Here is a 26,896-nt window from a genome sequence, read left to right on the forward strand (position 1 = left end):
AAGTTAGTTCATATAAATATTTTATTCAAAGTCAGTTGAAAAGGTCAATCAATAGTTTACCTCTCTTGAATCAATGGCATCGTTCATAATTTGTATCCAGCCTTTAAAGGTGGCCACTTGAAATAGACACAGATACGCATTACCTACATGATCGAAGTTCATTGGAGAATTTTCCCAAGTGTAGTTCTCACTTATACAGGCATTACGATTAGGTATGATTTCGTGACTCAAAACCGTGTCGTTGTCATCTTTACACTATATATATAGTATATAATTTTGTGTTTTTCGTTTTTTGTTAACATAGAGAATATTAATAAAATTTATTAAAATTTATATAAATTTAAATTTAAATAAAAATTATAATAATAATTATAATACAGTTTTGTAGTTTTTTTTTTTTAAAGCTAAAAGCAGCTAATTAGCATATTATATCCAAAACTAAAAATGGTTTTGAAATGGTGTGTCTTGTTTTCCGTTTCTTAATAAATTTACAATTAGAGCCGCGCGGCATATGAACTAAATAAATTATTAAATATATATTTATTACAGGCGATTTTTAAACTAAAACACACTCTAGTTTTTAATTTAGAATTTTACAAGTTTCATTTTATTTTAGGTTAAAACATTCCACTATACTACATATTTTGTGAAGTATTGAGGAAATGAAAACCTTTTTCATTCTATCAACTATTTACGAAAAATAGATGCAAAGATACGCTTTTCGTTTACTGAATTTAAATTTTTATTATTTTTTTTTTTAAATTTTCGTTTAATTAAAGTGCTAATTTTAACTGCTATTTTAGAACTGATTCATTTGTAATGACTACAAAACTCTTTGATTGGCATTAGTTAAGCTAAATCAAGGAGTTTGTTTTGTTTAGGATTTATTTGGTTTTTTTTTTTTTTGTTTGTTTTGTTTTTGTTAATAGTGTAACGTACCTTAAAATATTTTCCAGCAAAAAGCTGTACACCCATAATGGCAAAAATAAGCCAAAATATCAGACACACCAATAGCACATTGAAGATGGACGGTATAGCTTGAACCAGCGCATTTACGACAACCTTTTCGATTTGTTTTTTTTTTTTGGAAGCGCCGGCAACGCATTTTGTTTGTTTGATAGTTTTTATTTGTATATATATATTTTTTTTGTTATTGTAGTGGATTTGGTAGGTGTTTTGGTTGGCATGAGTTATTTTGCAAATGATGGTTTTTAATGATTTGTTTAAAGATGTGTTTATTTTTGGTTTTTGTTTTGGGGAAATAGAAGATTTTTATACAATTTATTAATAATAGTCGACTAATATTGGCTAAATAAAAGTGTTAGAGATTTAAACTAAATTTAATGTTTGCGTTAATGAAGTCATATTGTACAAAATGTTTTGCATTGTATGATGTGATTTTATTTAAAGTGTTAATTGTTTTTATTATATTTATATAGTTAAACATAAACTAATACTTTACAAGTGCATGCAAAATATGAATACAAACAACATGCAGCATTTGCATTTTTTTGACGTTTCTACATGACAGAACAGAAAAGAAAATATGAACAATTTGGAATCGGTTATAGTTAATCATTTAACAAAAATTCGACTCGTATGTGAAAGCTTTTTTAGAATAATAACTTTAACCAACAAGTTATAAATTTTTCGGCTTAGTCAAAAACTTAAAGGTGTGATACACGGTTGTCAGATCTTACAACGTTGTCAGTAAAATGTCTGACAATCGGTTGAACTTACAATTTTTCTTTTGCAACGTTGTCAGAGACAAAATTTGTTGTGCAAGACAAAATTTGTAAGTTGACACTGTTGTTAGACATTTTCTGCACATTTTACTGCCAACGTTGTAAGATCTAACAACCGTGTATACATAGCTTTAGATAGTGTTAACTAATTCATATCCCAAATTGTTCTATATAATAGAGTATTTTGACAAACAACAGGAACGAACAAGTGCAGAAAATTAAAAAAATGCTTTTAACTTCATTCTTAAACAATTTATAACTTTAACAAAGGTTTATAAAACAAATGTTTTAAGAAGTTTGTGTTTTATAAACCATAGATTGTAGACATTGATTGGTGCAAGCGAAAGTGTTTTAAAAATTATTAATAAATAAAAATTATAAAATGCCAGTTAACAAGTTTGTGTATTTTTAATTTAATAATTTTTTTAAAGCAATTTAAAACAAATTCAATATAAATTATTAAAACCTTGTTAAGTGACCATTTGCCAAGGAAAAAAAAATAATTAAGTTTTAAAATAATTCGAATTACAAAATATAAACTTAAGCTATAAAATTTCTTAAATGTGTTAATATAATTATAATTATGGTTTTTATATATGTACATGTTTTTTAAATAAAGCTTTTATTTTTCCAAACTACTAGCTAAATAATTATATATAAATATGGAAGTAATCAATAATTTGCATTCGTAAAATTAATTCTATATAAAAAAAAGTAAATGTACGATTATTTTTTTTAAGAATAACGTAAGTCTAGTTATAATTATGGTTAAAAAAAATTTATGATGAAAGTTCATTCTGGTAACAGTGATTTAATATAGTTTTCAACGAAATAAAAACAAAAGTAGTATGTATGAAAACTTGAAGGCAATTCTTTACTAATACATAATAAATATTTATTGAAATTAGAAATTGAAACGGAAACTAAAAAGTTAAACAACAAATGGAATGGTAGACTAAGTAAAAAAAGGCTAGGGAAACTATAATACGATTCAAAACTAATGTACGAGTATTTGAATGATTTTTTTTTAATTTTAATTTTTATGTATGTATATAATTTTTGGTGTTTAACAAAGTTAATTAGTGGTGGTTATAGTTTTTTTTTTTGATATATATATATTTTTTTTAAAAGGTTTTTAACAATTTGTCCGTGTGATGTTGTATATATATTTTTTTTGACTGACTGATTGATATTTTGATTGATTGAAAATGTTGAAATGAGTTGAAAAAGAAAGTACGTACCCTCATGCCCTGCATACGGGACATGGCACGTAGTGGTCTCAGTGCTCTTAACGTTCGCATAGTCTTGAAGGCTTGTATACCACCAGCTCCAGCAAGTGAAGCAACGAAGTTGATTAGCGACACCTAGTTTGCCAAATGGTTATAATTGGGGATTTTAATTTGTTTCGTTTTTTTTTTATTTTTTTTGCATTTAAATTGTTTGAGTTTAAGTTAACAAAAAGTAAAAGTCATTTTAAATGACTTTCTAAAGAATTATTCATGTTTATTAAAAGTATTAAAAGGTTTGTTCAGATTAATTAATTTGCTAATGTTTTTTAATTGGTTGCTTGTCAGTTGACAGTCACCTCACTAGTCAGAATTAATTAAAAAAAAAAAACAAATTTAAGAAAAATTAAATAAAAATCAAATTAATATTAAAAATGTTTAAACAAAAATATACATATAGAACAAAAAAGCAAGTAAATATTTAGTAAATAGAAGAATTAGCAATTTAATAAAATTTCCATTTTCTCTTTTTCCTCCTTTCATTCATTCAATTTGTCTTTAAACTAGCCAAAGCCACTTAGTAATGTAGATATAGAAACTTATTAACTAAACTTACAAACTGGCCATTAATTAACAAATTGTAGTTACAAATATATAACGGGAGTTAACATTGTTAAATACGGGTTTCAAGTACTTAAACCTGAACAAACTGAAACATAAAATACCCAACTAGACAAAGCCTTTAATTATAATTTTCCTTCTCTAAGTACGTTATTAAATAACGTAAAGAAGGACTGACCTATTATTACATACATATGTATGTATATGTATAGTTACTATGTATGTTAACATATGTAAATACGTTTGTTTACGTTACATGTAAGAGTGTAAATATTACGATAGATAACTTAATTATTTAGTTTAAAGTTAGATCCATTATAAACAAATGTTTTAAGATTATATAGTAAAAATGTAAAGATAAATGTTTCTGATTTATATTAATTTATATACACGAATACGAAAGCGTACGTGAGTTATAATAATACATATTTTCATTATATACAATAGATGTTTTTGTTGTGGTTTTTTATTAATGATAACGATTAAAGAAAAAAACATTTGTTTATTGTGGATCTGTTGGTAAAAGATATGTATAGATATATATATTCATATTAAATAATCTACTAGGTTGGCTTGTCTTAATCTTGACAAATTTTTGCTTTTAACTTAGCTGCAGGACTCAATGGAGAAGTAGCTGTAAACAGGTATGAAATTTTCTTTTATATATATTGATCAACTTCATTACTAATGCCATAATCATCATCATCAACAATTTCTAATGAAATTGGATAATTTTGTTTTTTTTTTGTTGTTCTTCTTTTGTTTGTTACTAGTATAAACTAATTCCCCAAGACCAAGCGATTTAGCGATCTTTTTGTAATTTGATTTAATTCACTAATTACGGTCTGTTGTTTAGTGTGTTAGGAGTTTTATAAGTAAAACACTGCCACCACTGCGCAGGTTTGAATTCATTCAATTTTTTTTTATTTGTTTTTTAATTCAAATATTATTTGCATTTGATGTTTCAATTGGAATTTTGTACAGTGTGGAACTTCTTTAGTCATTTATTACAGTGGATTGGTTTTGGGTTTTACTTTCAAACTTCAAAAAGTGCTTGGAATCGTTAAAGTAACAAATACAATTTACACTTGTTTGGTAACTAGTAACTAGTATGAATTATGAAAATTTGATATAATTAGATCGGACAAGTGTTTGTCTATATTGATATTTGATATTTCTAATTTACGTACTTCTCGCAAGAAGAGATCAATATAATTTTAGCTACATTTATTACTTGATGATATTGTTTTTCTAACTTCCTCTTAGTAGAGGAGTAATCAATATAACAACAGCTACAATTTTAACTTTACAAAGTTACAAATAAATTATCCTTTTAAGAGATAATTTATTACAGTATTGGACTCTACTCATGGTAAATAAAATTTATCTAAGCAAAAATTTGTTGTTTTTTTTTCTTCAAATTTACTTTCTAATATTATAACTAAGTAAATATTTATAATAAACATAATTTTTATTATGTATCCTCTTCAACTACAGATTAATTCTCAACTACTTTAATACTTGATACTTACTTATGTAACTACTATATGTTTATATGTATGTGTTTATATGTATAAATAATTACGTTTATATACTAGATGTTTGGGCAAATTTTCTGTATTTTTTTTAATTAAAACAACAATACATACAATATATAAAGCAAATTATGAAAATATAATTTATTTACATATACGTACAGTTAGTTATTTATGTATGTATGTATCTTTATTTTACAAAGCTTAAGCATTTTTGAAAAAAATCAATGTAATTTTAACAAAACTGAACATAATTTTAATGTTTATGGTATTTTTTATAAAATCTATAAATTTTAACAAATAATTTAATTTGATTAAAACTTTTACAGTTAAACCCAATACCATAGTTGGTATCAATTAATAACACTGTGCTACAAAAAATCTTATATTTAAGTGCCTTTGTCACTGTGAACTAATTTTAGCCTATAACCCAAACAGAGAACAATTTTCAGTTGAGAAACATTTAAAAAAAAGGTTTTGTTTAATGTAACTAATTTATGTTTAGCTGTAGCACTGTGAAATTTATTAACAATTTAGTGGAGTTTTTTGTAATATTGAAGAATTTAAAGTCCTTCTAGTGAAAATAAAACTTTTTGCAATACGTTAATATTTTCTAACAACTAAATATTGTTTATGCAGTTAAAATAAAAGTTTTCATGAGTATACTTAATAATACATTAACCTAAATTATAAAAAGACACAATTAAACCCAAAAACAAAAAAAAAACTAAAACAAAAATGAAAACATTTAATGATTTACAAAAAACAAGAAAATAATTAAAATAATAAAATTTGGCAGCACCACAATATATATGTGTTAGGATTAGACATTTTGTTTTATAGAAAATATACATACATACAAATTATGTACTATTTATATCAATTAATTAATTAATTAGTAAATATGTTTATGTATATACGATAATATTTATGTAGGTATAAGTAAGTTAGTCTGTTAGAATTTGTACACTGAAAATTACTTGTATGTTTTTCATTTGTTTTCTTTTAAGCCACTTTTGTTTGTATAGTAAAAGATTAAGTAGTTAAAAAAAAAGTTATATTTATATATGTAAATTAGTATTTATATGTATATTATATACCAAATACAGTACGTTTAAACATTTAACATTGAGAGTAGTAGAAGTAGTAGTAGTAGTATTTTCAAATAGTAGTAGTAGTAGTAGCAATAATACACCAACACATTTAAGGTGGCAACACAACATTTAAGGATTTTGTTTTTCAATTTTAGTATTTTTTTTTTTGTTTTACGATTTAGATCTTAGAACAGACACACATAGTTAAAGCTATGTGTAATATACAAAAAGCCTCATACGTTGTTTTCTTAGATCTGATTTCGTATAGTTTTTGTTTAAAAGATTTACTTACTTTCATGCCCTCCCATCTAGAAACAGCACGTAATGGCCTTAAAGCACGAAGTGTACGCATAGATCTAAATACTGGAATATCATTTAAGCCAGACCAGACCGCGACCAAATTTATAAGCGACAGCTATACACATTCAATTAAATTCAATATTAAAAGTTTGTTGGCAATAAACCAAATAGTCTGTTTGTTTGTTTGTTTGTTTTTTCTGTTTTTCGGTTTGTTTGTTTGTATGTAAGTGTTTTTGCTATAACTATTTAATGGTAAAAGTACTTTAAAAATCTTACTGTTACACTCTAAATAAATACATAGGGATTTTGTTTATCTTTTGGAAGACTGTTTTAAATACATACTAAGTATAAGTACATTTTATAAGGCTTCTCTAGTTCAACAAAACGTTAACAGAAACTATAAACAAAACTAATCATTATTAATATTAATAATAACAATAAATAATATATAAATTATAAGTAAAAGTAACTGACTAAAGTATTAAAAGTACAACTCAAAATCGATAACGTTAAATAAATACAAAATTTTTTACAAAGTCAGTTTTTAGGTATTTTCGAAAAATTAAAATTAATCAAATTTTAAGTTGTCCGTTAGTTAGTGTGTTGTTGTTGTTTATTTCAATTTAAAAATTTTATCTGTATTAATTTCAAACCAATTGGCCAACATTTTAACTTACCATTACAATAACGAAATCAAGCCAACACCAGGCATTGGTGAAGTAAACCTTGAAGCCCAAGGCCAACCATTTGATTAACATTTCTAAGAAGAATATCACCGTAAATATCCTGTCCATGTAGTACAAAATATCCTGTAGTATGGGACGTTCTGGTAAATGAACATCTTCTAAGGCCTATGTGTGCAAAAACAAAAATAAACATTAATTAGTTAAATTTTTTGAAATAATTAGTGCAGGACATCGTGAATGCCAAAAACACATCTACAATTGAACATTGAACATTTAAGGATAAAAGGCAACTTCGTAACGCTATGGTGTTTAAACATTTAAAAGAAAAATTTTCAAAGAAATTGAAGACAAAATTATTGAAGCTTGTTTTTTGGGGGGTTTTGGTTTTGGGGGGGATTTTAATTTTAAGCATAAATAAGCTAATTTTACGTGGAGGATTTTGCACAAAGTCTCATCCTAAGCTTGCAAGTCAAAACATCATGAACACTTTTATTTGTAAACTCTAGAGCTTTCAAATAAAACACTTCATATTTTACATTTGAGGATGTTTTTGGTGACTCGTACGCTTGGAAAGACCGTTTAATTGTAAAAGTGACATTCTTTTTTATTTGAATGATTTCTATAAGCGGAAATCATTAAGACAAATAAAATAGAACGCAAAAAAAAATATGAAATATATTTACATGTTAAAGCCATAAACTTAATGTCTATATAAAAATTTGCTAAAATTTCAAAAAGGTCATACAACTTTGGTACAGTTTTTACGGTTTTTCTCAACAAAAAAACTACTTTGAAATTTACAAAGCATTTACGTTTTTTTTTTTTTCTTTTTTTGTTTTGTTTTTTACAACAATTAGTGAACATTGGTTTGGCAAGAACTTGCTGCGTTTAGACAACAAATTCCTACGAGAAAAACTTACCAAAGCTAAGCTACTCATTAAAATCATAGTGATTACTGCGGTTTCAAAATATTTATTTTCAATTAATTGAAAAGTTTTCAGTCGTAAATTGCCCCATCCTTGCCAAAACGGCGAATCTTCATCGCCGGCTAAGATTGGAAACTTCTTATAGTATGAATCCGGACAACAGTCAGCGGGATAATCGTCGATTATCTCATCGTCGTTGGCCGCATGAATGATTATGTCACCATCCAATTGGCCCTCCTCCAATTCACCCTCCTCGTCCAGCTCCTCGTCAAGACCGAGGTCTTCTTTGCTGGCGTCACGTTTCTCTTCGCCTTCTATTGTTTCGGCGCTGCCTTTGTGGCTTTCATCTTTGAATGGTCGATTCTTATGGCTACCATATGAGTTAATGCTGGCAGTGTCATCGTCCTGTATGGACAAACCTCTATGGTTTAGCTCATGTTCCAGTCTATTGTCTTGGTGGTTTATTGAGTTTCCAATCATCTAGAGCAACAATTTTATATTTTAAAATGAAAAAAGACAATGTTTAATTTATAATACAAATGAAATTAAATAAATTAATAACAAGTGGAATACAGAGATCCACTCTCTCCAACCCACTTACCGTTGTGTTATTTAAGAATTTTGATTTCTTCGGTTTATTATTCTTCATATCACCGTGTATGGTAAATTCCATGCCATCCCCTATAGCTACTTCTAGTTGATTTTGTTCCTTAAGGCCCTTTTTGATTAAACCATCGGCCATTATTTCATCATGACCCAATTCCAGTTCATTATCACCATGTTCTGCAGATATACAACGACAAACCCCTTTGCCTAACGTATCCATTCAACCATTTTTTGCATTTATTATTAATTTTTGTTTTATTTTGCATTTTGATCAAATCATAATAAGGAATTTTATTGTTTCAAATTATTGTTTTTTTTTTTTTTTTTGTTTTTGGAAATTATTTTTTGGTTTGATCAAAAACAATATTTGTTTGATAATTGGATACGTTCATTACGTTATTGATGTTTTAGATTATTGAAAAAAATGAGCACGCAGATGTTGTAGAGTTGATTTATATTTTGATTTTTTATATGGAGATGCAAACCAATTTTATGCATTTTAAGTATTTAAATGATGCGTTTAATATGAAAATAAATCGTATACGAAAAACAAACGAAATTTAATAAAAAGTTTCAGTTAATTTTGACCAAAAAAAAAAAAAAAAAGGGACAAATTATTACAATATACAACATTTACAACATCGACTTAGATTAATGAATTGCATTGTACTGTATATTTAAATATTACTCTGGATGATTACTATTTTATTATACATATTATACAAATGCGATGAGATTTGCTAAGATTGACCAGCTACATACGCTCCGGACAATCTTGTTTGTATAAATGTGAAATATAGATGGAGTGATTTGAAATGTGTTTTAAACTAATGATAAACATACAAAACAAATAATTGTTAAAATAATAAAAAAAACTTTAATTAAATGAAATACAGTTTTCCAGATGACCAACTGTAAAACAACATTAGATAAACATGTTACGACATGTTTTGTTTACTTTCTTGGCACCACTTGATATTTATTATATTTATTTATAGGGAAAACTGTATTTTATTTAATTTCACATTACGAATGAAAATAAAAACATTTATATAAAATTAGAAGGGTAAAATCCACTGTTTTACATTAAATTTTTTAAACAATTTCTTTAATTGATAATTAGAAAAAAGGTTTAACTGAAGTTCAAACACTAATTATCTTTACTAATAATACGAAAACAAAATGGTCTTTTTTAATATCGACAAACATCAAATGTAAAATGGTTTTTCTTCATAATATATAACTAGAAGATTCTATTTGTATATTTAAAACTTTTTATGGATTAAAGTAGTAAACGTTTAAATCTTCTATCGAAACTAATGATTAAATAAAGTCTTCTAACAAATGTATTTAAGTACTTTTCTGTACATTAAAATAATTACTCATAAATGTATTTATGTTAGTTATGAAATCAATGCATAAAGATGTTTCTATACATTTGAAGTTTTCAAACTCTGTTAAAGGAAACTTAAAAAAGAGTTATAAATTCTACTAAATATTTAAATTTTAAATATTATGCGAGCTACTACAACTGCACAAGTAAAAACGTTATGAGATATATTTAGTTATACTTATTTAGATTTGTAAATCACAAAAAAACTCTAACTAATCAAATAGTCTAATATTTGGGCAACATTACACATACAAAAGTATGAATGTACATACAAACATATATATAGTATATATTGTATGTTTACTCATGTCATATACATGTTAAATGCTCCCAATTTTACAAAACTAAATGTGATTTTGTAGTCCAATGGGTAACTTGAATTTTGGATTGGTTTACTTTGAACGTATTCGATATTAGCATTTTTATAGATATTTAATTATATAATTAATATTTAGTTAAAAAAAACAAGTGGATAAAAACCTTCGCTCCAAATCCAACTGATCTGGTTGATCCTCTCACCTGATGGTTGGTCACTTATTTGATTTGTCAATTTATTACGTATAAACTTAAAACAATCGGCAATATTACGTTTCACCCAATTCTTAAAACGACCAATACGATTGAAGGCTTCTGCAATTTTATTGGTATCATTGTCGGCAGTCGGTGCTGATAAACTAGAAGAACCGAAATTCGACAAAAGCAAAGCTAAGAAAAGATTAAGAACCTAAAAATGCAAAAAAAACAATTACGATTTCAACACTGTTTCATAATGTTTCATTTGTTTACATACCACAAGATTGCCGATAACTACTGTGGCCAAGAAGAATGGTATACAGGATACATCGCCCACATACATGCAATCCCACATGGACTCTATCCACTCTCCGCACAATACACGAAACACAATCATAAACGAGTGCATGAAATCGGTAAAATTCCATCTTGGCAATTCACCATCCGGAAACATGTCCTTGTGATCTAAAGAATTATACAACAACATACACAAACAGACATAAAAACGATTAAACAGTTTCATATTGTTATCATATACTTAACGCTTAATGATTAAACATTTAAAAAATTGTTATTATTTAAGCCCAAAAAAGTTAAAAGAAAGCATTTTTCTAGACAACTACTGAGGCAAACAAATAATCCAGCGAAAAATCTTGGACGGTGTTTAGATTTAAGTAAAAAAAATGTTATTAAGTGGTTTAAGTTGGAAAATTACTGAAATTAAAATACTTACAGAGTTTTACGAAATACATTTTTAAACAAAAACAAAAATACTTTATTATACTCTGAATGAATGATTTGGTTAAAAAAAATCGCGTCAAGTACAAAAATTGACCTAAAGTTAAAGTTTTATTGGAAAATTGTTACATTTTTTATATTATCAAATGAATGCTTTAGGGAAATTGTGAAAATGATCATGAGAAAGTCAATCTATAAATTTAAAATTTTTTTACAAATTTAGAAATATTTGCTACAATATCAGCAAAGTACTTTTGGTTTATAATCTGAAGTCTCATAAACATATTATTTTCGTAGTAAAAATCAGGAAATGTCAATTTGTTTTAATCTGCTTGTCTCTATTATATCTCAAACTGTAACAAGTCCGGTTTTTTTATTCATACGGTGCTTTGAGGTAATGATCATTATGAAAATATGTAAAAATTTGCATTTAAATTAATCGAACACAAGACAACGCAACAATACAATACAATCAAAAACAATATTTTAACCACAAACACATTTCATTTATTATTAAATATCTATACTATACTATAGTATGTATGTAAGTATGTAGTTTTTTTTTGTCACATTTAAAAACATTTAATTGTTTCGAATAAATTTTTCTTTTGAGATTTTAGGGGTGCAAAATTGTTTGTTTATTGTTGCGACAGTCAGAGTACTTACCATGATAGTTCTTTCCGAAAAGTTGCATTCCCATAACGGCAAATATGAAGATGATAATGCAAAGTACAAATGTTAGATTACCCAATGCACCCATTGTGCGGCCCATAATTGAAATGAGTAAATTCAGTGTAGGCCAAGATTTTGCCAATTTGAATACACGAAGCTGTTGTTTGTTCACAATTTATAATTTCATTTCGTTGCAGGGGGTTTTCAGTTTTTGTACATTTTTTTTGTTTGTTTGATTTTTTGGTTTAGTTTGATGGATTTTTGATTTTATATATATAAATATAAATAAATCGGGTGTGATGAAGGTGTTTTTTTTGCACATTTGTTTTTTTTTTTAGTTTTAATTTAAGCCGGGCAAAGCATAGGAAAATATTTTTTTGTTGTTAAAAAAGTATATATAGATAAAAAAGTAATTAATTAAAAATTCAAATATAATTAAAAATAGGTATATATGTATGTATGTAGGTATATAGTATATTATACAAAAAATCAGAATAGGCGCAGCTCATACATGCCCATTCATGTGTTAACATGTCTTGGTATGTTGTAAAAGAAAAATCGTTTTCAAAAAGTATTTTTTGATTCAATATTTTTTTTATCAATTAAATTTCAAATCCAGCTACGTTTTTAAAGGTTTTTGATTTAAAGTTAAAGAAAACAAATATTTGAGAAAAAAAGTACGTGCTTAAAGCTGAGTTTGATTTAAATAAATAAAGTTTAAGTGTTACTTATTCAAAAAAATTTTAATGAAATTAATTTATTCAAAAAGAGTATAAAGGCATATTTAAGGAAAAGTTTTAAAATTGAAATTGTTTTTCTTTAAATTTAATTTAAATTTTGTATAGAAGTTGGCATTTTCCTTTTAATACCTGTATAATTTTTGCCAAACAATTGCATGCCCATCACGGCGAATATGAAGATTATAATACACAAGACGAAAGTCAAGTTGCCTAAAGCGCCCACTGTGCGGCCCATGATGGATATTAATAAATTTAATGTGGGCCACGATTTGGCTAATTTGAAAACACGAAGCTGGAATTTTTAGTACGAAATTTAAAACATTATGTTTATATGTATGTATCTTAAATTGATTCTGAGATTTTCGTAAAATACTTTTCAGTAATACTCGTTTTGATTTAGTTATTCGGTTTGTTTCCGAGTAAATCAAACAGCAAGACACTGTAAGGAAATTAAGTGTAAATTAAACAGCAGCAAAATGAAATCTTACCAAACGAAAACTTCTTAAAACTGACAGGCCCTGGACACCTTCCAGACCCAATTCCAGCAGTGACAAAGCTACAATAATGAAATCGAATATGTTCCAACCTTCTTGAAAATAGTACTTCGGACTCATAGCCATAAGTTTCATGGTGGCTTCTATCGCAAAGGTGGCAGTAAAGAACTATGTATAGAGATAGAATTAGATTAGAAATGTATTCGTATTAATTATCGATCTTTTTTAAGATTTTAACAATACTTACGTAGTTTCCACTTTTCAAGACTTTTTCCAATTCGGTATTCATGTTATGATGATCCATGGCCATGAACATTGTATTGACTACAATACACAGGGTAATAAACAATTCCACAAAGGGATCGAACACAATGAAGGAGACCCATTCCTGAAACTTTAACCACACCCAACAACAGTCCCACACACAGAAGATGTCTATACATTTTAGTATAAATTCAAGTGCCTTGTCCTTAAACGTTGGACCATCTTCGTCATCGTCCTCTGTAGGAAAATAATAAACGGAGACTGTACCGTAAAATTGCGAATTAGTGAATTTTGACATACTTTGACTCTGCCGTTTTTTGTTTCAATTTCGTTTTCTAACAAAACTGTTTTTATTAAGTATTTTTTTTTAATTGTTAATAATGAATAACAAACATAATAGTAGTAGATTGATTTTATATTATTTTTTTTTAGTTAAATAGAGGCAACATTTAAAGTTTAACAATGTTTTTTTTTTTTTTTTGTTTATTATCTCATTGAAATTGTACTTAAAAAATTTATCGAGCAAAACACATTTCACACATTGTGACATTTAGACGCTTCTAGAAATACTGATATTTATGTTATAATAAATATTTAATCGCATAAACACATTTATACTGTTGTAACTAAAGAGGCTAGCAAACATTTCTAAGCGGATTTATTTATTTATTTAAACAACATTTAAAAGGCAAAACAACTATTTAAGTATTTATTTGTACGCTTGTTTTATTCATTTTGCTTCAAATATAGAATTTTGTTTTGACAAAACTACATTTACGTTTTACTAATGGGCATCTAAAAACAATAATAATATATTATAATAAAATTAAAAAAAAATTAAGTTGGAAAAAATATACTTAAAATTTTAACTATTTATATTAGAGGACTTCCTCCCTCTATGGGGAATGAAAATATTAGAATATTTTTAATTAGATTTGAAGATATACATTGAGAATTACGTTTTCAAGAAATCTCGAAAACATATTATAGAATTTTTTAATCGCCAAATTTTTTAATCTATAGTCAATAGTTAAGATTAATAATTTTGACGATAACAACCTAAACAAAGTCTAATGTCTAGTTGCTTACAATTTACTATATAGTAAAACTCCACTAAAGATTTTAGTCAAGAATCTAGAAAGCTTTGTTTCAAAGGTTTTCGGATAGAAAAATTTACAAAAAAAACTGTCTTACAACCTTGTAATCTTAGAACTATTGTCTCAATTTTATACTTTTCTAAAGGATTTGCGCTGAATCAGAATATGGTTTCAGCACATCTGGGATTCGAGATATCGTGTTTTTCAGATAGAAAAATTTACAACAAATGTTTTACAACCGTGAAAGCTTAGAATTTTTGTCTCAATTTTTAACCCCGAGACCGTAGTATACTTTTCTAAAGGATTTGCGCTGAATCAAAATATGGTTTCATCACATCTGGAATTCGAGATAACGTATTTTTCAGATAGAAAAATTTACAAAAAATGTTTTACAACCGTGTAAACTTAGAATTTTTGTCTCAATTTTTAACCCCGAGACCAAAGTATAGTTTTCTAAGGATGTGCGCTGAATCAGAATATGGTTTCAGCACATCTGGGATTCGAGATATCGTGTCCTGAAGTTTGAAAAAATGCCATTTTTGTCTTTTTTCTTCGAGTTATCTTCACTCAAATCCCAGATCAGCGCGGCTCAATCTTTTAGAAAAGTATAAAAGTTTTGTATGGTTTTCAGATAGACAAATTTACAAAAAATTTCTTACAACCGTGTAAACTTAGAATTTTTGTCTCAATTTTTAACCCCAAGATCAAAGTATATTTTTCTAAAGGATCTGCACTAAATCAGAATATGGTCTCAGCACATTTGGGATTCGAGATATCGTGTCCTGAAGTTTGAAAAAACACAATTTGGCCCCTTTTTAGACAACTTTATCTATCTATATAAATAAAAGAGTTAAAGAGTTTGTTCGTAATTGATAAACTCAGGAACTACGGCAACTGATAGGACAAAATTTTAAATATATGCTTCAGGGACTGTGAGAAGTGTTCCTGTAAAGATTTAAATTTGTCCAACAGATGGCGTCAATTATAGATTCTTACGTGTATAGTCCAAATGTTTAATCGGGGGCCTGCAACGCGGACCGAGCATCACTAGTTTACATATAAAACGTTGTATGCAATTCATGGCTTTTTTCTTCGAGCTGTCTCACTCAAATACCAGATGTGATGGAGAAAATCTGAGATCAGATTCGGATTCAGCTCGGCTCAATTTTTTAGAAAAGTATAAACGTTTTTGGAATTTTATGTGGTTACAGTTATAATATTTCGAAGAAAAAAGAAAATATAACAATGGGACTTTCTTGGGAACGGTGTTTTTTTCAAACTTCATGACACGATATCTTAATAACCTGATGTTTTGAATAAATTCTGATGCCAGATTCTGATTCTCAAATCCCAGATGTGATGAAGAAAATCTGAGGTCAGATTCGGATAAGTATACATTTTTTTGGAATTTAGAGGGGTTTCAAACTTCATCTTAAAAACCTGATGTGATATGTATATAAATTCTGAGTTTGACACGATATCTTAAAAACCTGATGTGATGCATAAATTCTGATGCCAGATTCTGATACTCAAATCCTACATGTGATGAAGAAAATCTGAGGTCAATTTTGGATTTAGCCGGGCTCAATCTTGTAGAAAAGTATAAAATTTTTTGAAATTTATAGTGTGGTTTCAAACTTTAGGTAATAATATCTTAAAGAAAGAAGAAGATAACACTGTAAAACCTTTATTTTGAAGTCGGCAGATGGTACTTTCTTCGGAGTTTTTTCAAACTTCATCTTAAAAGTCTGATGTGATATATAAATTCTGAAGCCAGATTCTGTTATAAACTTTGGTCTCTGGGTTTCGACTTTTTAAAATTTTTCTGGTCTCTGTGTAATTAAAGAAAGATACATTTAGTTCGTAGAAACGAAAGTACCGATTGTATTTTAACTATTAACAATACTATATAAGAAGTATAGGATGGTATATATCTGAAGTGCAGGCATGATTACATATAGTCAAAACTATGTCGGATATTCCATTTCGTAGACATTGGGGTCTATTATTAAACGGACTCAATGTATTTGGTTTGCTCAGTTTAAACGAATACCTAATGTTAAGAATCGCAATAAATTGAGATATTCGTATGTGAAACTTATAAATTTGTTTTATCTACGTTTAACGTAAACTAAAGCATGCGATTTCAACAATTGTTCAAACAAATGTATGATTTCTATAAAAAAATTTTGTTTAAATGCTAAATAAATTGAAAGAAAAAAACTCATGCAACTAATTATTCGACTACTTTCTTAAATATATTTAAGAAATAGAAACAAACAACAACATATAAATAAATAAATTTAAAATATGTAGTTTCGTTTTTGTATTTGTTTTACTTAATTAGAACTAAATCAAAAAATTAACAATAATCAATAACAATAATCAATAAATAAAATGGGGATTTTAAATTTTATATTGAGATTAAGAGTTTAAGTTTAAAAAGTAAAGCTTAAAAGTTTTTTTTTAGGAAAAACGAGCTTTAAAGGTGATTGATAAAATGATAAACTGCAATTTTGTTTTTTTTTTTATAAAATGTTGATTTAATTAATTGTATTGTAAAAAGTAGTTTATTATTGAAATGATTTGTTGTACTGCTTAAAGCAGGTGCATTATTAATATTTGGCTTTAAAGCTTTCATTAAGTTTGCTTAGCTTTGGCTGAGTTAAGAGCTTTTGTTGTTGTTGAGGTGTTTTAAAATTAAACTACTGATTTGAATGAATTAAGAAAAACAAAAAATATATTTATGTAAATGTTATTTTAGTGTTGAATTAATTACTTAGAATTAGCGATAATTTATGAGGGATAGTTGTAAGTAGAATTGAATTGATTTGAATAGAGTAAATTTGATTTGAATTTATTTTGTAGGCAGTATGTGAGCATATGTGTTTTGTTATGAAGTTTTCAAATTCAGTTTTTTTTGTTCTTTTTTAATATGGAGTATTTCTTTTGTTTTTTTATATTTAGTTTAGCATCACCATTTAAGGCAAAAAATGGACGAGTCAAAGAAGTCATTTTAAAAGGGGGAATAATAATAAAATTAGTTAAAGTTGTAAAGGCTTAAGAAAAATAAACTAAAAATATAGAAAAAGAGAATTAGGTATTAAATTTTAAAATGTTGGAAAGGATAATAGATAATTTAAGATAGATAATTTTTTTAAAAATAATAACAAAAATTGGCATGCCTTTATTTAATTACATCTTCTGACAATACTTGCAAAAAATATGTTGCAACATTTTTTCAAGGTATTGGACTTAATCGCAGAAAGAATATAAAAATTCTTTCTTTATAGTAAATGAAACAAATTTTAATTAAAAAAGAAAATAAAATAAAATTATGGCCTTGAAAACAAAACAATAATTTTATATTAAGTCAACTAATATTCCATATTCTTGGAGTCAGATTTGGTTTATAGAAAATACGCAAACAGATGTAAAACATAAAAACACAAAATATACATTCCTAACATGTGACTTTTATTAAAATTTTGTTACGTTTTTAAAGTAAATCAAGCTTAAGAAGAAATGAAATATTTTAACAAATAATAATTTCGAAAAATTAAATATTGTTTGTAAATATGTACATTCCAATGCATTTTTTTAATCATGTCATAAAACGAATTTTGTTAATTTTTTATATTTTTAGCAAATTTTGTTAAATAAAATTAAATAAATATATTTATTATTTAGAAGTATGGGCAACACATTTTCAAATACAAAAATTATTAAATATTTACAACAAAGACCAATGACTAGTAAATATTATAGTCGTATATATAAATATTTTTTTTATGTTAAAAAAGTGAATTAAAACAGAAAATAATCATAACTTTAAAACAATTTGTATTTACAACAGAAAATTACTGCCGAATTATATGTTCGTATTTAGTTTTTTTTTTTTTTTTGTTAAGACATACAATTAATAAAATATAAATATATTAAATAATAAAAATATAAATACATATAACAATATAAAACAAATTAAAAGCAACAATAAGTATATTTTAAACGAAATTCAACAAATAAAACTTACCACCTCGGTCACTAGCACGACTATGCCGACCAGCGGCTTGTTCGATTATATCATTTAGGACCATTACATCTAATAAAAGAAACATACATTAAAAATTAGTATTTTAGATATATAAAGGCAAATATATAGCAATTGTGAAGGACAATGTCTTCAAAACATTTTAAAATTTGGCTTTCATTCAATTAAACAGTTCTCTAGGAACGTCTTGAAGACCTGACCAATGGGGATATGAAACAGTAATATATAAATTTTAACCTTTCATGTCTACCACTGTTTGAGTTTGGACGGGCTCGATAAAAGGATTGTCGTGGTGTTTAATCTTGCCAGATTCATCTGTGTACTCCTGACCCATTTCCTTTTAAAAGAAAAATAAAAAATTTAATTCTCAAAGTATCGCTTCATATTAAGTAGACTTACATATTCACGCTGATGGTGCTCCTTGTGATTATTATCCACATATTGAGTACCACCATTTGAGGCACCTATAGACTGATTGCGGGTATTGCGGCTACGCAATTTACTTTCTTTTGTCATTGTGCTGGCTCCCATAGCTGCCATGCCACCCAAAAGATCTCCATGTGATGTATACGAGATTCTTGATTGATGCGAGGTATATGAGGAATGTCTAGAACCTTTAGGATTTAAACAAATATTAGAATATACATATATAACAAATGAATGGAAAATGTATAAACGGCCTTACCTAAATTACAATAGTAAACCGGTACTATAATGGCACCATTCTCTTCGGACATGGGTGTCACGGCATTCGAGTCATCAGCATATGGCAAATGTTGCTGGGCATCCTGATATGTTGACAAAACCAAAGGCTTGCGATCACTACCCGGTATACCAAAACGTCCACGCCCATTTCGTATTGTATACTGAGGTGTTTTTTTATTTGAACTTTTCGTTAGTAGTTGCTTTACATTTTAACACACATTTAGGGTAGAACAAGTGGTGAATAGTGGCAAAAATATTATGATGATTTATATTTATAATATTATATAAGAATTGAATTGATTTTTTTTTATTTTGTTGTAGTGGTTTTTATTTTATTTTTTAACTTATTTAAATCATATTTTGAATTGTTTGTTATTTGTTGTATTTTTATACAAAAAAAAAACCAAACAAAATATTAGAGCCATGTTTAAATTGAAATAATAATGAATTACAACTCAAAACAAAATAAAATTTAAAAAATAAAAAAATGTAAACAATCATATTTCTAAAATCCATTTAAGTGAATGAGTAAAATTATGAAAATAATTAAAAATTTCAATTCAAAATTTATTTATGTACTATTTAATTGGATTAAATATGAACAACAGAAAATAAGCACACTGATGTTTAAAGAATTTCATAAATTTCATTTCTGTATTCATTTTAAATATTTTATATGTAGACAGAGTACGTATGCTAAAGATTCATATTGAACATAAACAATTTTCAAAATAATACACATGATATTCGTTACATAATAAAATCAAAATTGAAACTTTAAACCAAAAATATTCGCACAAAAAGATAAAAACACAACGTGGAGGATTTGAAAAATTAAAAACATAAAAAAAATGTTCAAAGAAGTAGTTAGATAGATAACAAATGAATAATAAATACATTTCATAGGTTCACAATACACATTATGTATGTTTACGAGGAATATTTAATAGATATTAGATAGATTAGAAAAAAGAAGTTTCAATATAATTTAATTATAATAATAAAAAGTGCGGGAGTTTAGAGAAAGAAAATAAAATCAAAATAAAACTGAAACCAAAAAACTAAAACATTTAAAGTGATTTCGTTGTTTTTGTTTTAGTTAACTTATTAATGTTTAAATAAAATACAATTCCAGATTAATTATATTCATAATTAAACTAAACGAGTACATACATATTGTACATATGCACATACATATACGAATGTGTGTAGACACATGTGTATATGAGAAAGTATGTTTAAAATACATAGTTAAAAGTACTTGACCATTAAAGGAACATATCAGAAGTCAGAATAGAAGAAGTTATCGTTTATACATTTTCGGTTGTATAAGCGATCAGTTAAAAAATAGGGAAAATTTTCAAAATAATTATAATAATATCATCATATATTTTATGCTGATTCATGATCATGATCTATGAATGAAAAGATGAAACTAATAACGAACGAAAGAGATCTTATCTAAATGAGGAGCTCTTGTGGAGAATCCTGGATAACATAAAGCCCCCTTTACACGAGCACACAAGTAATATGATCTGTCAAAATGTTGTGTAGAAGATGGGATCGCCTAAACGCAATGTGTAATGAAACCATCACACCATGAGAGAAAATACGGATGGAAAATTTGACAGTCGTATGGCACTCTAATTTTTTTTAAATTATTCAAAAAACAAGCAAGTCGCATTAGATCAGGGATGTATTTTTATTTAAACAGCTGTTTCCATCTTATTTTGTTATTGTTTTATACCAATCGTGTAAACACAAAAAATATATCATATGACTTTTATTCTGTTTTTTGTCATACGGATGGAATTTCATTTTACCTTTTCATTAGACTTTACGTACGTAAAAGGTGATCGTGTAAAGGCCCTTTAACTTGCATTTGAAAATTAAATTATTTACTGACTTGAACATTTATATTGTTAGAATTTATTTCCAGCGAAGGCAAATAACAATTGTATTGGATAGCAAGGGAGATTATATTTCCCCAAGTTTTCAAAATATGTCCACCTATAGAGACTTGTATATTATTTCTTTACACAGAGGGTACGAAATTGACACATTTTATAAATTTTCAATAACATCGGTTGTCAAAGTATGTAGGGATAGTTGTCAAACCAACAACAAAAGTATAAAAAATACACGACGTTCTGAAATGAACCAACAAATATTAATGTATTACAAAAATGACAACACTATGTTGTCAAACAGAATGTTGCGTTATCGAAATGACAACGATTTGATGTCGAAATTACAACGATGCATTGCCGAAATGACACAAAGTGTAGTCGACAACAACGCGTTGTTGTAATGACAATGATGCGTTTTCAAAATTACAACAGTGGTTGTCAAAAACATAACTGGGTGTTATATAAATGTTAACTTCTAAATGTTAACAAACATGGTAAGCTCACTTTTGACAACGGATTGTATCAATTTCGGTACTTTTCTAACGGGGGTTTCCTTCTGTATACTTACATATACGAAATTCCTCATAACCCACATATTTTCACTCTAATTTAGAACATCAAACTATTTTGGAAATTATTAGCAGTTTAAATTTAGAATATTATTAAAGAAATCTTTATAAAATTTGCTCGGTTCCTCTTATTTAGCTAAATCTCGTTTTCTTTTTATAAATGAATGATTTCGATGGCATATGACATTTGTGCAGCGTTAAATGAGTGAATTGTTTTAAATGAATGACAACCCTAAGTGTGTTTTTTATTATACTTTTATTAATTTTCATATATAAATATAAAATATTGAACGGTGTTAGAGAGCTGAGGCTGTCAGCAAGTGTGCAAATTATGTTTTGAATTCATTTTGTTATTTTTTTTTTCTCTCTGGTTACTTTTTTGGTGTGTGTGTGTGTGTGAGTTCAAATATGTATATATATTTTTTTGGAATGTAATATTTATCTTACCTTGTGTGAACTACGTGATCCCCGGCGTATGTTAAATGGTGAACCAGGTAAGGATAAGGAAGTCTAAGTATTTTATTTTTTTTTTGTTTCAAAAACAAAAAATCCACAAAAAAAAGAATATATAGAAGAAGAAAAAATAAAATAATAAATTCAAATCATAGATCTTTTGTTGTATGTAAATCTTAAATTATTACTAGAAAAACGTAAAATGTGTAGGGTGAGTGTTGGTTTTCTAAAGAAGGGAAACAAATTTCGAAAAAAAGTGAATTTAGTTATTTTTTTTTACAACATTTTGATTTAAATTTGTTTTACTTTTATCAGGATGTGATTTAAATTTTCTTACTTTTTTAACAAACTAAAATATTAACTTTATTAAACTACAGTTAACTAGTTAAACAACAGTTTTACTAAGAAATACAAAAAAAACATAATACTAATTACAGCTACAGGGGGAATTTCAAAAGGAAACTACTGTCAAAGAGATTAATGTTAAATTTAAATATTTTTCTTTTTTTTAACAACAACATTATGTTATTGAATAGTAAATAAATAATTTACAATAATTCAACCATGTCGTATGATTAATATCAGACATAGAACATTTTAAACATTTTTGTGGGAACAAAGTAGTTGAACAAATTTATTGAAGTTATTATTTTTTACTATTCAAATTATTGTTATTGAAAAGAATTAGAATAAAGATAGAACTAGCTAAACATAATTATACATAAAGTTTGACCAAGAACTAAGATTATTTCTTAATTATTGCAACAAAATTACTGAGTATCATGTTTAGACTAGTTCTGCCTATAAACAAAATTTACACTCCTTTTTGCTTAAAACTCTGCGTTCTATAATTCGGGAATTGTACAAATGTGTTTTTTAATATTTTCAAAAATTTCAAATAAAATAGAATGAAATTCTATTCTTAAGCCAATTGGGATTTTTATATTATTTGTATGTATTGTAAGTCTAGTTTAAAACCTACCTGAGCAACGTTGGAGCAAAGCCAATTTGTAATTCAGAATTTTGAAATTAATTACAACTGTTTTTAATTACAAATTAGCTTTTTTTAAGCTCATCTAGTGTAATAGGACTTTTGGGAACTCTACTTAGAAAAAAATTTTAAAGCCAATTTGTAGTATAATTAGAAGTAATAACAGGCAGTTTGGAAGGCAAGCCATTAGAACTTAATAAATAAACAAAACGAACAATAAACAAATAAATAATAACATAAATGTTTATTAAATATGTAGGTATTTTTTTTCAATATTATTAAATATTTGTATTATTTCATTTAGGTCTTTGCTTAGTATTCAACGCAAAAATTTCGTTTCAATATTTGAAAGTAAATGTCCCTCTAATAGACTTTAAAACAAAGTGTATAATTCTTTGAAAGTTTAACGCAGCTTGTGTTTAAGCTTAGTTTAACTATTGTTTAAGTGTAGCCGTAGCTGCTGCGTGCTGGTATTGTTTACATAAATTATTATTGTTGTAAACAAATCATAATTACAAAAAAAAAAAATAAAATAAAAATAATAAATTAAAATCCTAAATTTAAATTCACTAACTTGAATAATTTTATAAAAATATTATAATATTTTTGTAGTTATTAAGTTAATATATGTATCAGTTAAAAGATATTTCATAATCTGGCATTAATTTTAATTTGATTGCTTAAGCCCCCTTTACACGAGCACACAAGTAATATGATCTGTCAAAATTTTTTGTATGGGATCGTCTAAACGCAATATGTAATAAAACCATCACACATTGAGAGAAAATATGGATGGAAAATTTGACAGTCGTATGGCTCTCTTCATTATTTGAAATGATTCAAAAAACAAGCAAGTCGCATTAGTTCCAGGATGTGTTTTTATGTAAACACATACAAAAAAAGTGAAACAGCTGTTTCCATCTTACTTTGTTATTGTTTTATACCAATTCATATGGATGGAATTTCATTTTACTTTTTCATTAGACTTTACGTACGTAAAGTGTGATCGTGTAAAGGACCCTTTACTAACGAATTTTCGTGATAAATATGAAATATATTTTAGCCATTTATTCATGCTTTTTCATAATATTTATGTATATTATTATTATATCAGTCGCAAGACATTTCCATTCTTATAAGAAAAGAAAACTCTAAAGTGCTTAAAACTAAAAATCAAAAACTAAGCTGGCAAAGCAAAAGTTTAACAGTTGAAAGTATTTAGGCTTTTTAAATTTACTACATCAAATCATAAAATAATTTTAAATAATTCAAACAGCATGCTACAAAATACATATATTTTTTTAAGAAAGTAATATTTGCCATATGGTTCTAAAATTGTGGAACCGAACAATTTTTTAATCTCGGATTTTCTTTTATAATTTTGAATATTATGAAGAACTATTTAGGAGATAAGATAAAGATCTCTTGTTTGATATTAGATATCAGGATATAATAAACGATTTTAAAATAATTGTAAATATTTTAAATTTTGTAAATATTTTGAATCCAAACTTTGCAATTTTGTATGAGAGAATTATTGAAAACAAATTTCTTAAAGAAGAAATTTGAAAAATTGGTATTAATTTTGTATATAGCCATTCCCTTTTTGAAACCAAAATTTGCCTTAAATATTAGGTGCATGTCTCTTTAGTTCACATTTTTTTTAAAGGTTTTATAAATGCTCCACAATTTAGAATTGTTTTAGAAAACCACAAATCTACTTTTGTATTAGGTTTCCAACTGAAATATGGCTGAATTCATTATAATGTAAATTGAATATTTTACAACAAACATGCGACATTCAAGGGCATTACTAATCAAAAAAATAAGAAACTTAAATACTTGTAGGAGGTTTTTTTTAAGTTAAAAAATTTTTAAGTAAAATTAAATTTTTTCCCAAAAATAAATCCCAAAAACTTAAATGTAAATGTTGGTAAAAAAAAATTAAAACCAGGAAAAAAGAAACTAATAGTCAACTCAAAAAGACAGAAACTAACAAAAAAGTTGAAATAAAAATTTCAAAACAATTCGCAATTGAGAGATAGACAGACAGATAGATAGATAGTAGATAGAGGGAGATAGAAAGAAAAAGAGGAACTTGAAAGCACATTAGCCAGCTGCGTTGTACTTACCGTACTAACTTTACGGACTTTAGTTGCGTGTGCTGTAGGTGCTGGTTGTCTTTGTATAACGCTCACCGACTCCGATTCCACTTCGACGCTGCGTATGGACATTTTCTCTTTGTTGTTGTCGTCATTGCCTTTTTCACCGCCAACGAACAGTTCATAGCTAATGCAAGAGTATGTCGGACTCTTGGCCATCTCGGGGTGCAGTGCTGCCTCGGCGGCATCAGCTGCATCCTGAGCTGCTTGAGCTGCCGCATTGGCCCGTTCCTCCAGTTTAGCCGCCTTAGCCGCCGCCGCCTCCTCTGCTTCCTATAATAATATATTAATCACAAGAAAACCAAATGATAATTATCTATTAGTAAATTTTATTTCTATTATTATTTATTTCTTTCAAAGAACGCAACAACATTTAACTGCTTTTACTTATTTTTTTGTTTTTGTTAGTATTTTTTTATCAAACTTGAAGCAATGTAACAAAATTATTGTTTGGTACTCGATTGGTTGCTTTTCAAATAATTCAGCCATTCCAAATGAAATGAAAAAAAAAATAATGAAAAATAGTTTTTCTGTTTTATCGACAACAGCTTTCCATATTTTTTGGGTTTCTAATAAATAATTTCTGTTCTATTAAAAATTAAAATGTATTAAAACAACCATTTGGCATAAAATATTCGAATGTCATAAAAATACACGCTAAAAGACATGTTTAATAAAGGCAAAAGAATAATTGAATTTTATAAAATGTATTAATAATTATGATAATAATAATTATAATGTTAACAACAGTAATTAAATAATTATAAAAACAAAAACTAAAAGAAAATTAAAACAAAACATTTATTGAGAAGAATAACGTTTGAGTTTGTTACGAATATTTATTTATTTGATTGTTATTCTCAATTTGAAATGTTTGTTTGTTTTAATTTTCGTTTTAGTTTGAACGTAATTAGACATCAATCAAATTGAAATTCAAGACAAGAACGAACTTTCTAAATTCGATTCAAATTAAACTGAAATTCAAATCGGTAGTTCAAATATTTTCAATTCGAATTTTGCACAGACCAAACCAAAATTGGAAATTGATAATATCTGAAACCGACTAAAAACAAAGTACTTACACGTATGGCCTCCTCTTCAGCAGCCTCTTCTTCTTCGGCCTTCTTTTGCAATTCGTCATAAGACATGGCAACAATGGCCAAAATCAAATTCACAAGATAGAATGAACCTAGGAAGATGATGACTATAAAAAACAACATGTGCCAGGGACCGGCAGCTCTCAAAACGAGCTGATACAAATCCTCCCAAAAGTCCTGGGTCATTAGACGAAAGGCAGACAGGAAAGCCCAACCGAACGAATCGAAACTAGTGTAACCATAATTCGGGTTCGGACCAAAGCCCTGCAGACACACATAATCTTCTCCACATTGCCTGGCAGCACAAA

General features: G+C 27.0%; 2 protein-coding genes across 54 annotated transcripts in view; one reads left to right on the forward strand and one right to left on the reverse strand.

Moving 5' to 3' along the window:
- LOC119601906 (putative mediator of RNA polymerase II transcription subunit 26) overlaps window positions 1-26,896 on the forward strand; it is a 123,668-nt gene that overhangs the window by 22,300 nt on the left and 74,472 nt on the right. The window lies entirely within an intron of this gene.
- Window positions 1-26,896, reverse strand: part of LOC119601692 (sodium channel protein para) — a 66,999-nt gene that overhangs the window by 14,882 nt on the left and 25,221 nt on the right. For 8 of the 44 annotated variants that reach the window (XM_037952873.1, XM_037952840.1, XM_037952822.1 and 5 more), the window contains 18 exons: window positions 26,574-26,883; window positions 25,462-25,764; window positions 22,333-22,395; window positions 19,387-19,606; window positions 19,101-19,315; window positions 18,939-19,038; window positions 18,684-18,752; window positions 13,537-13,814; window positions 13,284-13,457; window positions 12,050-12,212; window positions 10,923-11,110; window positions 10,613-10,856; window positions 8,735-8,916; window positions 8,128-8,613; window positions 7,199-7,372; window positions 2,987-3,109; window positions 940-1,062; window positions 61-255 (listed from right to left, as the gene is read on the reverse strand). In XM_037952873.1, coding sequence (XP_037808801.1) covers window positions 61-255; window positions 940-1,062; window positions 2,987-3,109; window positions 7,199-7,372; window positions 8,128-8,613; window positions 8,735-8,916; window positions 10,613-10,856; window positions 10,923-11,110; window positions 12,050-12,212; window positions 13,284-13,457; window positions 13,537-13,814; window positions 18,684-18,752; window positions 18,939-19,038; window positions 19,101-19,315; window positions 19,387-19,606; window positions 22,333-22,395; window positions 25,462-25,764; window positions 26,574-26,883 — 3,610 coding nt within the window. Of the gene's footprint in view, window positions 1-60; window positions 256-939; window positions 1,063-2,986; window positions 3,110-6,513; window positions 6,637-7,198; window positions 7,373-8,127; window positions 8,614-8,734; window positions 8,947-10,612; window positions 10,857-10,922; window positions 11,111-12,049; window positions 12,213-12,924; window positions 13,088-13,283; window positions 13,458-13,536; window positions 13,815-18,683; window positions 18,753-18,938; window positions 19,039-19,100; window positions 19,316-19,386; window positions 19,607-22,332; window positions 22,396-25,461; window positions 25,765-26,573; window positions 26,884-26,896 lie in introns of all 44 variants that reach the window. The other 36 variants (XM_037953090.1, XM_037952984.1, XM_037953020.1 and 33 more) reach the window with 29 other exon arrangements.

Source organism: Lucilia sericata, unplaced genomic scaffold, assembly GCF_015586225.1.
Source record: "Lucilia sericata isolate MDLA Ls3-8-SP2 unplaced genomic scaffold, ASM1558622v1 Contig000006F_arrow, whole genome shotgun sequence".
In the NCBI taxonomy this organism is placed as follows: domain Eukaryota; kingdom Metazoa; phylum Arthropoda; class Insecta; order Diptera; family Calliphoridae; genus Lucilia; species Lucilia sericata.